The sequence below is a fragment of the Macrosteles quadrilineatus genome, unplaced genomic scaffold (assembly GCF_028750875.1).
Source record: "Macrosteles quadrilineatus isolate MER2022 unplaced genomic scaffold, UCM_ALF_1.0 Scaffold_1__1_contigs__length_201487025, whole genome shotgun sequence".
In the NCBI taxonomy this organism is placed as follows: domain Eukaryota; kingdom Metazoa; phylum Arthropoda; class Insecta; order Hemiptera; family Cicadellidae; genus Macrosteles; species Macrosteles quadrilineatus.
In genome coordinates, this window is record NW_026542594.1 from 144,104,451 (window position 1) to 144,118,729 (window position 14,279).

Here is a 14,279-nt window from a genome sequence, read left to right on the forward strand (position 1 = left end):
GTCCATCCGTAAATCATCGAATTAAAATGTGGCATAGTCAAAATAAAATTCCCTAACTGTAAAGAAAGTGTTTGAATGCAACCTGATAATTTATGTAGACCCTGCGGGAAATATATAGCTTATTCAGTGACCATACTTAAAAAAATATGAAGCTCTTTGACATTTATATAAGCCTGCGAAACATAGAAAAAAAGAACAACACGGTAATTCTTGTTCTTCTCATAATAACTTTTTCGTTTGTTTTTATTATTGTTTTTGTTTAAATAAAAAAATAGAACAATAAACAAATCATCAAGAGAAGTTACGATTTAATTTTGTTAAATGTCCTGTACTAACTAAGTTAGACTCAGAGATTTTGATAAATCAAACCCGGGCGACCTTTTAGACCTAAATGGGATCAAAATTACATAAATTCGAAATTTTATTCTATGGTTCGGTGTGGGTAACCTCAGTTTGTTACTCTATCTACAAAGTCTACTTAGCTGGAACATGTAAGTTTTAAAATAAGCTTTTGTTTTAAATCAGAGAGACCCAGGAACTAAAAACGAAGACCATCTATTTTGAATAGGCCTAACCTTACTTTATTGTGGACATTAGGCATCAACAATGTGTATTTTTATTTGAACTTATCAGTCCTGGCTATCTGTATTTAAATCTCGGTTTACTGCTGATATTGTTGATTAACATGTTTGCTGCTGTAGGGAGCTGCGATGGGGGTTGCATGTTGCGATAGGAAGTTGTAGTTCCCAGGCAATAGAGCATGCCGGGTACAGTTTCTTAACTGGGCTATGCTAATATCGATTGAAACTATCGAATTGAAAATATTGATTAACAGTCGATATTTTTAAATATATCTATTATAAAATTAAACCATCATAACCTAACCTAACCAACCAAACTTGTTGATGGTAAAAAAATCGCATGAAGGTTTACTAATCGGATCGATAGTTTCAATCGATATAACCATAGCCCAGTTAAGAAACTGTACCCAGCATGCCTAGTAAACTATAAATGTAGGATAGCGCTCGTCTCTCCAACATTGTTTAGGGGTGAGCTCAGAATTTTACAGGGAATGTTGTTGTCTCCACTTGTAGTAAAAGTACCAGTTTCCTACCCCATTTTAATGGAGTTGAGGAATATTTGGATTGGTCATTTTTATTCTCAAGTTACTGTGTCAGTGCTTTGTGAGCACTTTACTGTGGAGTATTTGGCTTAGATTTAGCATAATGAAATAAAATTGTTGAAAAGGTTATTTTGGAGGATGGTGAGTGAAAATCTAGTTTGGGCAGTTTAGGCGAAGACACCCAGGGTGTCGCAACCCCCTTGTTGCTAACAACTGGCTTAATCGTGGGCTTCCGTCACATAGGTGTTTGGCTTTCACTCATGATCTGTATATAAGCAAGCATGTGACTACTGTATTATTTTTATTTAAGTTAAGTTATATGTTTATGTTTTTATATTTGATTACGGTATTGACTTTGTGTTATTCCCTTGATTCAGTTAAAAACTAGTTTTCTATTCTGTCTTCTGTTCCAATTTTCTGGGCTGAAGCATAAACACAGCAAACTACTTGCGGAATCGACGTCCATCAAGAGCAGTCGATCACTAAACACCTTTTGAAATGTAGGTTGGAAGAGTACCATCTCTGTCAATCATCTTCATGTATTTGGAAGTAAAGCCCTTGTTCTGAACAAGAAACAAACTAAAAGTAAGTTTGCTTCTCGAGCTATACAGGGAATTTTTGTTGGATATTCAGAGACCTCCTAAGCATACAGAATATGGGTTCCTGATTTCCGAAATGTAATTGAAAGTCGGGATGTCAAAATTCTTCAGCAATTTCCTAATTCAAATGTAGGCTACATTTTTGATTATGATTTTATAAATCAAGAAGAAAACAATGACAATGACTTGTTAGAGAATACTTAAAAATCCCCTTACAAAATCTTGAGTACAAACAGTGAGTTTCAAGAAAACAAAAGAAAAACACCAAGAAGCTCTTTGTAAAGATAACCAAGATGATCTTTCAAACGGAGATGTCCAAACAAATATACCTGAAAGTGATGAAGACACAATTGAGAGTGAAGCTCTACACCATCATGATCATTCAAACGAAGATATATCCATTATGAGATAAATGAAGACACAATTGAGAGCCACAACGAAAATCAGAAAGATGATCAGAGCACTAATGCATCTACATCTGCCACTTCCCGTCCTCATCTTGACACAAATCCTCCCAGATGGCTTAATGATTATACATCATATTATTCGGCTCTGGAAAATCCAGATGATGATATCTCTGAAATAAAAAATGATCCCTCATATTGGCATGAAGCTATCAAAGAAGAGATAACATCTCACCTGAAAAATATAACTTGGGACATAACTAACAAAAAGAAAGATATTAAGTTAATGTTGTAGATTGCAAACTAGTTCTGAAAGAAAAGTACAATGCAGATGGTTCTTTAGAAGGAAAAAAGGCTTGTCTTGTAGCACGAGGATTTTTTCATAGACCTCATACTGACTACGAAGAAACCTTTGCTCCTGTAGTAAAATTGAGTTCAGTACGTCTACTGCTTGGTATTTAAGTTAAGTTATGACTTTGAATCATATGGTTGTGTATCTACTGCTTTTCTAAACTGGTGATATAGGCTAAAAGAAAATATTTACATGAAAGTACCGGTACCTCCAAATCTGAAGAGCTTTTAAAGAAATAATAGATGATAACAAAGAAAACAACGAAGTAAAACTGCAAGCAAAGAAAATGTTAACTGCTTTAAAACAAAATTCTAGAAGATCAACAAATACAGTAGAGTCCCACAAACTCGGCACTCGATAACCCGGCAGTCAGGATAACTCGGCCATCACCTGGCTCAGATAATTAGTGATATTTTGAGTCCGAGTTAAACATGGACTCAAGCCAGCTCAAGTCAAATCATTCACAACTAGTCCCAAGGATTTGTTGTACTATATCTGATGACTTAATACTGACTTGTAATATAAATATAAAAAAAAGCGGTTATAAAGCTTTAAAGTTTTATTCTTCTTATTTTTAACCCAAGTTCCCGATACGATAACCCGAATTTCACAAACTCAGCACCCTCCCAGTCCACATTACGCCGAGTTTGCGGGACTCTACTGTATGTCATCTCAACAAGGCACTATATGGTCTGAAACAAGCTGGAAGACAATGGTTTTTCAAACTGGATGCTATATTAAATGTTTTGGGTTTCAAGGATTCACTTGATGATCCATGTATGTAGGCTATCTGAATCGGAAGATGAAATAATAGCAGTATACGTTGATGATCTCATCGTTGCATCTAAGAACGAAGAATTATTTCACATATTAAGAAAAAAACTGATGAAGTAATTTGAAATGCGAGATCTAGGTAAGTTGAACCATTGCTTAAGAATTAAATTTGAACAAAAAGAAGGAAAACTGATAGAAAATCAATCTAACTAAATACATTGATGCTATCTTAAAAAAGTTTTATATGACTGATTGTAAACCAATTGGAACTCCCATGGATCCTAAAGTGAAATTAAATGAACCGACACTAAATGAAACGACCAACAAGCCTTATCAAAGTCTGATAGGAAGTCTGATGTTTTTAGCAGTTGCAACGAGACATAGCATATAGCGTCAGTTATTTGAGTCAGTTTAACATTAACCATTCTGAAAAGCACTGGAAAGCTGCAAAGCAAGTTCTAAGATACCTTTCAAGGAACAAAAGATAAGTCCCTTGTATTTTAAAAATCAAATAAACCACTTGCAGGACTTGCTGATGCTGACTGGGGATCTTCTTCAACAAACAGAAAATAATTATCTGGTTATTGTTTCATGTATGCAAATGGAAGTATTATTTGGGCATCTCGAAAACAGAAGAGTACATTTACAGAATTTTAGTCGATCACAGAAGCTACTAAAGAAGCACTTATCTTAAGAAGATGATATGGGAGATTCTCATTTTATTTTAAATATGTATACTTTTTCATACACTTATATATTTATTATGCCTAATTAGGCCTTTTAAATTTAATAGGCCTAATCAATTCTTTTAGACAGTGACGATCACTTGTGAGTAAGTATTATAAACTGAATTTGACAACTGGCCAAGTTTCAAACCATCAAACAGCTAGGCTACTGACTTCTCAGGATCATACAGGCGACTTTCTGATTACTAATCAAGCACTATAATCACTCAGCTACCCAGCAATTACTTTGCAATGGTAGTTGCATGGTGGTTTCCCATGACCAGACTGCATAAAGGTTCAGGTAGGTGCTGCAAAGGTAGTAGTTGCACTTTATCACCATTGCAGCACATGCCCGGGGTTTCTTCTTTCCATTTTAAGGCCTCGCAGTACTTACATTTGAACGTCATGGTATCTATCGCCACCAAGCTATCTCCTACATGGTCTATTTTCCGATTATATGTCATTGCTAGATTTTTTCACCATCCATTAATATCTCTGGTGAATGTCTTTCAGGATGAGTTTGTTCATACTTTTTGCTTGCGTTCTTCACCTGCTTTTTACTTTGTTTATCCGTGCACCTGCTACGCCGTTTACACCTTGGTGTGATGAGATCCCGGGATAGGTTGACAATTAATTGGGAGAAATGGGCTCTTTTTGTGGCTCTAAATCGTTGAAGTGCCCAATAGACAGGGATTGCGTGAATCTGAGTCTTTTCACAGGATTACGTTATTCACAAAACTTGACATCTCCATTCCGATAAACCTCTAAAGCAAATGTGAATAGTTGTGAAGCTGCAACCAGCTTACACTAAAGGTAAACGGCTTAGACATTTCATAGAAGTATTCGCTAGAGTTATTCCCGTCACTGTCGTGGGATAAGATTGAGAAGTAAGTAGTCCCAGTTCCTCACAACATGTTCAACAATTGCTTCACACAGTGTGTTTATGTGTGTAAGGTGAATTATGAATGAGAGTGAAGTAAATAAACACGCACCATCTCCTCTGATGTGAATGATGTTGTGTGGAACAAACTCGCCATTAACATTTATAACCTTAGCGTCCATACTATGAATCGGTTTAAACAACTAAAAAAATATTAACAGAACTATATCATAAGTTCTAAAAAATTAAAATGTAATAACAAACTTAAGTTCAATTCTACTTTCTTCAACACTAATCACACAGTGCATCAAACTCAGTTGATCAAACTAGAACGCCACAGTAAATTAGGTTAATTTCACTGACACACATCCATGATTTTTGTACGGTCCGAAATAACCTTAGTAAACTTAATTTTTATTCTAACAGCTGATGATTAAATAAATTGCAGACAAACGTAAACAAAAACCCAAAACAAATTATTATTCCTTTACGAACTCCATGATAACTTTGACCTTCTGTGGGGCAGGGCCCATTTGGAATTTTGTAACATCGCTTCTTATTGTCTGCCTACGCTATGAGAGGAATATGTATGCAAAATCTCATGCTTCAGGTGCTATCGTTTGGCCTGTGCGTTGATCGGAATTTTGCTTTTTTTTATAGAGATAATGCTGTTTGTTTTTTTTATAGCAGGGGACATGTTAATAACCTGCAGAAAACTCAGCGCAATTACTGTGGTAACTTAAAAGTTAGATTTAGATTTAGGCCTGCACATAATTGTAAAACCTAATTCCTTCAATATCTAAGCCTATCTGTTATATGATAAGGAGTAGGATACTACAAGAGTAAATTTGTTTTCCAGTGTTTAACCATACTGATATTGGGGATGACTTCTCTGTTAGCTGGCATGGATTTAAAAAAGATATTGCGGATTACGAATGGACCACATGGCTACCGTTTATTATTTTCACTATCCCTCCATGGATCTTAGCTCACCTTGTGACAAGTGAGATGACACGTTGGATAGCTCCTAAGGTAATTTACCGTATATTAGTTTAATATTGGATATTAGTTATCATTGAGATATGCATGCTGTAAAAATTAAAACCTTTGTTGATCTAAAATCTATGTTATTTATAACATTGAGTGCAACTAAGACAGCCAAACAGTGTAGAGGGGAGAGAGTTCAACGTTTGTTGAAAATTTATATCTCCGACACTCCTTGCTGTGAGCCTCACCCTGCTGGCCAGTGTCGAGCACCTGTGAACGGGAGTTGTTCAATCACTTAAAGATGCTTATTATATTAAGTTTATTGGTTTGCAGATAAAATGTGGTTTAATATTGTAGTGTTTAAATCTCTATTTGTGTTTAGAGACTCTTAGAAGATAAAGCATTATGGTGGGTGGGAGAAAAGGGTTTTAGACATGTAAATATTTATTTATTTAATGAAAAATAAACAAGCATATTGGAAATCTTCTGCATAGATAGAGTGAATTGAAGTGTTTTGTGCAGACATGATGAAATTACTGTAGAATCCCTCTTATCCGGACTCCTCGGGACCAAGGCCAATCCGGATAACAGTTTTTCCGGTTAAACCGACGTCCCCAAAAACTTGTTAAAAAGGACCATTTAAATGCATACTATATAAGCCAATAATGATTATAACATAAGAATCACGTAAGATCACTGGTCTCAAATCTTTCCCACAAGAACAGTTGTTTCAGTACTGCCCACTTCCTGCCGATCTAGTCCGGTTAAACCAATGTTCTCGTTCTGATAAAAATTGTCCGGTTAAAGAGAAGCCATTTCTGCCGAGTGTAGTCCAGTTAAACCGATGTCCGGTTAAAAGGTGTCCGGATAAGAGGGAGTCTACTGTAGGCCTATATCATGTGAACAGTCACGGTGGTTCAGTTCAGCTGGCATTGTTGTACAGGCTTATTACATTATGAAATTCTTATTCTATACATTCTTACATATGTTTAATTCTTTGTTACATTTTGGACCGCTAGAAACAATTCGTTTGTATGGTGCTCCCACTATTCTTGCATCCTGGAGCACTCACTTTTCTCTATTACCATTGGATTATGATGATGAGGGAAACATTTTTTCTCTAACTCTATATCTTATCAATTTAATAAATTAATATTTTGTTGTCCTAAGTTTTAAGATAATGTTATAGAACTTGTCCATGCTAATGTCTGACCTTGATACAGAATATTGTGTAATAACTTTAGTAAATGACTTTTTATTTGTTTCAGGGTATCCCAGCAGTCTATTCTACTGTTACTTTTCTTTTCCTCTCACTCCATTTTAGTCCAGCTGCTGCATTATTTGCATTGGGCCAAGTTGTGGTGTATTATGTTATATTACGACTGAAGTCTGTGACTCTTGTTTGGATGTTTGGTGTTCCGTTTCTGCTCCTCTCTTGTTTTGCTCTTCAGGAGTTCTGGGTGAGTACACTTAATATTCATATAAGGTTGAAGCCAAAATCATCTATGAAAACTACACTGCAGGCTACCATCTTATAGGCAGATCTCTATCTATATGCACCTTAGCTCATAATTTTCAGCTCATAACAAGACACAAACCAACCTTTTTTTGAAATACAATTAAATTAAATTGAATATTTGAAAATTCCGTTGATTTTGTTAAAAGAAAGACACTTTCTTGGGTTAAAATATGTAGCACACAAAATATTTGATCCTGGATTAATCTCAAAGGAAGAACACCATCCATCAGCATAGAAGTAATAATATCCTAGGGTAACTTTGAAACTGGCACGTTATACTTTTGGTACTAAAAAATCAATTCAAAATATATTAAGAAAATAATGTAAAAAATTAGAAAAATAGTAGATTGCAGTTGCAGTAGAGAGTTGATTATTCAGAGCGATAGGGGATGGAGGTGTTTTGGTAACTGATGTTTAGTAATTGACAGTAAAAATTGTAGGCCTATACTTTATTCTAACATTGTTGATAACATTTGAATACATTTTCACGTGTATTTTTTACTGGTGTTGATCATCTGATGTGGTCACAGCAACATTTGTGACCATATCTTGCGGTCTCGAGGAGACTAGTAGTTATTGTTTCCCGCGATCGTGGCAACACCCGTGAGCATGTTTCGCTCATTATGATACAAAATCATCTATTATTTTAGTGGAAATCCAATCAGACAAATATAAATTAGCTTGTTCTGCAGGTTCGCTGCAGCATGTGTATTTTCCATATATTGGTAGGTCAGTCAGTTTTTATGATTCTTAAATAAATTGTAACTGTGAGAACTGGAACAATATTTTAATAGCCGGTTTGTTGTTTTCAGGAACAGTGGGGTAGAGATGACCAGCAGTACACCATGATGGTAGTCAGTACGACATGGTTGCACTTGCACTGCACCAGCTACAGTCTGGAGGCTCTCTCCTCTCACAAACATAACCTTGGCTGGTCAAGTTTTTATGATCTTTTGGGTTATAGCCTGTACTTCCCTACCTACTTCTTGGGACCCTTCATTATTTACAGTGACTTTGGTCCTCATGTAAGCTTACAAAAACCTAACTGCTTATTTTTGGTTAATCTTGTATAACTTCTATTAAAGACAAGTCCCTTCACATATAAATTAGGGTTGCAAGATCCATATAGGCTTTATACTATTATTATGTTTATCAGGTTTTGGCTTAAGAGATTATTTGGTTTGGAATTTGTTAATTTTTTCCCCATTATATTACTATTCTTTTATATCATTATTCTAATATTTGTGAGATACCTGCCCTGTGTATCTGTTTTAAATATATCTATTGTAACAAAACTTTTAGATTTTTAGGGATACTTTTATAGTGTTGATCTAGAATCTTTATGTATAGGCAGACGTTTAACCTTTTATTTGGTTATTATGAATATGTTTGAATAGCAATTCAAGAAATTTCTGATTAAAATTGACACCCAGTTTACTAACAAGATACTTATGATTTTACATTTCCAAGAATCGTAGATGGTATGTCTTCTTCATTTACAAAAAATAAATGCTAATTCATATCCTCCTTTCTTTTTAGATGTACCGGCCATTCAAAAGGTGGACTAAAAATAGGGTCTTGAAATTTTTATACAATATGATTCGTTACCTCTTTTGGGCAGCAGTGACTGAAGCTTCCCTTTATTTCCTGTACATTCATGCCCTGCAGTATCATATGTCGGTAAGAAATGTGGATTTATAGTAGTTTACAATTTGTAGATAATAGTAACTTTTAAAGTTGTATAGTGAAATCCGATATGCTTACGTACACAGATGATTGGAATATTTTTTTAGTCTCAGGAAAAGGTAGAGCAGTGGAAAACGTCCGTAATTATATAATTATATGTTGTACAACTATTTGTTTTTAAGTAACACGGTTAAGTATAACCTAAATAAATCTATACACATAAAAAACAGTAGTGGCTGGTCCATAAGCACTCTGGGAATCTGGCAATGTTGTCATCCTATTTATAAGATAACAATAAATTCTCATTATAATGTTTGTTTTTTGTATGAATACAAATGTTAGCTATTAAAAAATTTGAGTATTTTTAGCCAGGAAATTTTAGCCAAGACAAAAAATACAGTAGGTATTTATTTTTCAGATAGATAACAGTCAGGAACTTAGGTCTTTAGAGCTAGAACTCCCATTTAGCTTGTTCATAAGCTACTGTAGACTCCCTTCTGTACGGATATCTTTGGTTTAAACAATGACATTGGAATACATCTATCAGTCCCTGTAATTTGTTTCTTGTATTTTTAAAAGTTTTCTTATTTTTTATTAATTGTGGTATTGTCAATTTCAGGTTGTCGTAAGACTAGGAGCTTGGACTTTATATGGGCTTGGATTTCTACTAGGACAGTTTTTCTGCCTCAAGTACATTGTCGTGTATGGATTGATTGGGACGATTGCTAATTTTGAAGGTTACTCAGCTCCCCCTCCCCCAAAGTGTGTGGCTCGCATCCATCTGTATACAGATATGTGGAGGGTGTTTGATGTGGGCTTTTATAATTTTATACACAGGTATGCCTAACATCTTTAACTGTTGAGAAAATAGTATTATTTGCTCCCGACTAATCGTAACTACAGTTATCGTAGTTAAAGTAATAGTTGTTGACCTTACTTAATTGGTTAAGAGATATATTAGTAAAAAATGTAAAATCCGAGGTACTAACTTGAGCTTATCTAACTCTAAACTTGAAATTTGAAAAATATTCATATAGACGTCAAAAGAGTTTATCAGTTTTGTCTTGAAATTTTTATTTTATACACACTTAATGATGTAAAGGGGAGGGATTATACTTCTAGGACTCGGTTTTTCTTTCCTTCCTAATTTTCAGGACGAGACAAGATTCTTTCCTTATGTGATTTGCTTTTTATGTTTTTATTTAAATGTGTCGTCCTTATTCAAGACCCTCTTCATAAAAAAACACAATTATAGTTGTCTATTTGGTTTTGAGTTTCCTTATTATTGCAAGCACATTTTTGTTTCAGGTACATCTACTCTCCTCTATGTGCGGGCAGAAAAGAGGTGTCTACTCGTTTGATGGCGTCAGCTGTGTGTTTTTGCTTTGTGTTTCTGTGGCATGGAGTCCATCTCAGCATATTCATCTGGTCCCTCCTCAACTTTCTGGGGGTCTCTCTTGTATCTTTTGGAATTCAAATCTCCAAGACTCAAGAGTATAAAAAATGGGAGGTCAGTTAATTGTGACTTATAGAAACTGTCAAGCATTGTCTTTATGTAGACAGTGAAGAATGCAAGAGCATTTTCTTTTTTTAGGTTTGGCAGCCGTGTTGGTGATTCTTATCTTTGTTCTGTTGTAGATGGAGACACTCAGTGTAGCCAATGCCAGACGACTCACGGCTCTACTTCTCGCACCAATGTTCATCATGGGACCCATCTCTAGCTTCTATTTCTTCAGTGGGATGAACACTGGCAATGTTTTCATCACACAACTATTATTTTTTGGTATGAGATCAACATTTTTATTTAAATACTATTTACTCAAAAAAGAACCTCATTTGTTTATTTCCTTGAAATCAAGATAATTTTAAACAGAATCCAGTTGGCAAGTTTCAGGGGTCTCCAACCTTTTTATCAAAGGGCCAAATTGTCAATTTTTGGAGGAAAGGCGGGACAGACCATTAAAATTACAATGCAGAAAGGTAATCTCCTTTCAAAATTCCAAAACGAGATATTTTCTGAGCTCAGCGATGGTTTTTGAAATTTCCTTGCTGATTTCTTAGTTCCTTATATAGGTTGACTACTGGGAAACGCATGTTTTTGACTTGCGTGGTATACAAAGAATATCGTTAGGCAACGGTCAGAAGTTGTTGCGCTATGGAGGGGGAAGTGTGCAGTTTCAGTTATAGCCAAGATGTGGAACCTTGAGCATCGTACGTTTGTCTTGCGACGGTTTCAGGCAAATGGTGAATCAGCCACTCAGACTCAGCGAGACTTTCGTGCACATTTTAACATTGCAGGGCATGGTGCTATCCCTGATCGTAACATGATATTGCGTTGGATACATAATGATAACACAACTGGATCTTTGCCTAAGAAGAAACTGCCTGGACCGGCAAGGACAGTTAGTACCCCTGAGACAGTTGAAAGAATGCGCCTTGCAACAGTTCAGAGTTCTAGCCGCTCAATTTTGGAAGTGGACATCTGCTCTCGGACTTCGCCCATCCACTGTGAGAAAGATTTTGGTCAAAGATCTTAAATTTCATCCTTTCAAGATGGCAGTAGGATCAATTGAGTCAAGCAGATAAGAAACAACGTGTTAATTTTTGTAACACAATGAGTGAAATTTTTGAAGAAAATGACAAAGCGATTATCCTTATGAGTGATGAAGCACATTCTACTTGGACAGAGGAGTCAACTAACAGAATTTACGATTTTGGTGTGCAGAATATCCTCAAAACGTAGCTAAGAGACCTCTTCATAGCTTACGTGTGACTGTGTGGTTTGCAGTTAGTGAAAAGTGGATCATTGGTCCTTATTTTTTTGAAGACAACAACGGCAGAGCAGTGACAGTGAATGCACAACGGTACCTGGAAATGTTAGAAGAATATTTCTTGCCAGAACTGTGCCGTCAACATATAGAGATACTTAATGTATGGTTGCAACAAGATGGGGCAACAGCCCATATGGCTTGCATTAGTATAGAATTCCTTTAGCGAACATTCCCTACAAGAGTGATCTCTTGTTTTGGTGATGCCACTTGGCCTTCTTGCTCACCGGATCTTACAGTTCCAGATTTCTTTCTATGGGAATTTTTGAAATCTAGAGTTTACATAAACAAACCAGAAACAATACAGGAACTTAATGAAGCTATTCACCAGGAAATCAACACTATTCCTAGAGATATGTCAGCAAAATCCCTAACAAGTTTTAAGGAATGCCTTCAACACTGTATCCAAGCAGAAGACAACCACCCTATGGGTATAATTTTTATATGCTAAATTGTAAGTTATTTTATTCTGAAATTGCATATTGTGTAGACTGTTTTTTCACTCACAAATATATTTTTTGCTCTGAATTGCCTGAGTACTGGTTTTTTTTAAACATGCGTTTCTCGGTAATCACCCTATATACATATAAATGGTTGACTAACTAACATTCTTTATGTTTTTGTGCATATGGTGCTGTGACCAAGCAAAACAATTAACCTAGGTACCTATTTGTATGAGTATACAATAAATTTAGACAGCTCGATCACTTGGAACATGCTTACAGCTAATCTCCTCTTGAAAAAAACGTGGTAAGTGAGAGAAATGTACTGGTAGATAGTACTTAAACAGGTGTGTCAGCCAACCAGGGCATCAGGAATTGTAGGCCTAATATAATTTGTTATGGACCAGGGAAGGGGATTACAATGATCACCAATAGCCAATAAGCCTCAATTCATTCACAACGTTCCATTTATTGTCTTTTGACATCATAAGTAAATTGTGATCACTGGAGATCATCACAATGTTATTGATATCACAAGAGATGTTCACAGTGCAATCACAATCGTAAGTGAAGATTAAGTTATCAATGAGACCGCAAAAAAATACGGGTATTGCCGCGGTTGCAACTTAAGATCACGGCATTGCTGAGACTGCAAGATATGCTCAGGAGTGTTTGCTGTGATAGTTTAAACAAGCATTTATCAAATTGTTATCTTTTCACTTTTTTCAGGTTCCTGGACATCAGTTGGAGTCCTAATGTTTGTAGCTTATTGTATGTGCCAAGTTTCAATTGAAATAAAGACCTGGGAAGAAAAAAACCAGAAGAATAAGTCAATTTAGGTGGGGAATAATTATTTTTCTATTGTTATTTAAGGATATTTTAATGCTATTTAGGTGTTTGGAGAGGGAATGAAATCAAACGGAAAAATAAATTGTTAACATAAGGTTACGAGGTCATGGAACGTTAAGTGAACTTCATAATCTAATATGAAGAAGAAGAACCGATTCTCAGCTAGTTAATAATAATATTTCAGTATTATTAGTTATGGAAACTTCCATTGCCAGTTAAGAGTCTTCATCACCAGTAATCTAGTTGCGTTTTGGGGTATGGCCTTGAGGGGGAAGGTTGTGGGGACAGTCAGGGAGTGAGGGAGTCATTATGAATGCCATTCTGAAAATATTATAACACCTGACCACTACTCGCGACTATGCGCCTACTCTCGCACAGCGGCGAACTTCCCTAGCACTGGACGTCGATCCACACATATAAAACTCATATCACTGACATCATTGCTCTTCTTCCTATTTAGATTATTTATTGTCTTTGAGAGTCAACCAGAGTGATTCTGTCCTACAAAACAGTTATGGACAAGTGTTTAAAAAAAATCTGTAGCCATTATTCATATTACTGATATAAACTGACAAGTTTGAATTACTAGTAGGCATATAGGTTTTGTACCCAAAAACTTGACAAATTGGGTAAAAAAAATTGAATTTGAATAAATATAGGTCTGCACTTCTTATAATAATTAGAATTTCTTTGTTCAACTTATTATTTCATCCTTAAACAATGCCATTTTTAAATTCCAAGTTTTTTTAATATAACACAATCTTTTTCTGCTCATTGTTAATATAATTTGTGAAGCAAACTCAAAATACTGAACATAATTAAAAAAATGTAGAAATTAAATTTGGCTAATTACGTGTTCTGACTGATCTAAAAATTGCATAATCTATTACTTTAAACATTAATTCATGAACATTTACATTTTTTATAACATTATCAACAAAAATTACGGTTTTACCTTGCTTACTTTGTCTTTAATCATCCATCTTCCAAGTGGCTTATACTTTAAACATTTATCACATCATTAGAGAGCACTCAATTAGAAACAACCTAAATACACATGAGTCTATTGATGACTATAGATAGAAGCTGCTAGGGTGTGTCAATGTTAGA

General features: G+C 35.3%; 1 protein-coding gene across 1 annotated transcript; it reads left to right on the top strand.

Annotated features, from left to right (window-relative positions):
- Positions 1-356: 356 nt before the first annotated feature.
- On the top strand, positions 357-13,840 carry LOC128982952 (protein-cysteine N-palmitoyltransferase Rasp-like). The gene is made up of 9 exons (XM_054402051.1): positions 357-491; positions 5,717-5,889; positions 7,113-7,304; positions 8,176-8,388; positions 8,903-9,043; positions 9,669-9,886; positions 10,358-10,559; positions 10,688-10,832; positions 13,050-13,840. The coding sequence occupies exons 1-9, from the start codon at positions 392-394 to the stop codon at positions 13,157-13,159; spliced, it is 1,494 nt and encodes a 497-aa protein (XP_054258026.1). The 5' UTR covers positions 357-391; the 3' UTR covers positions 13,160-13,840.
- The last annotated feature ends 439 nt before the right edge of the window (positions 13,841-14,279 follow it).

What these genes read in the sequence shown, in the direction of transcription:
- LOC128982952 (XM_054402051.1), top strand. Translation starts at nt 392, where the DNA reads ATGGGATCAAAATTACATAAATTCGAAATTTTATTCTATGGTTCGGTG. An exon ending in CCCTGCAGTATCATATGTCG is followed by an intron (nt 9,044 to 9,668) that starts GTAAGAAATGTG and finishes TGTCAATTTCAG; the next exon opens with GTTGTCGTAAGACTAGGAGC. An exon ending in AAGAGTATAAAAAATGGGAG is followed by an intron (nt 10,560 to 10,687) that starts GTCAGTTAATTG and finishes GTTCTGTTGTAG; the next exon opens with ATGGAGACACTCAGTGTAGC.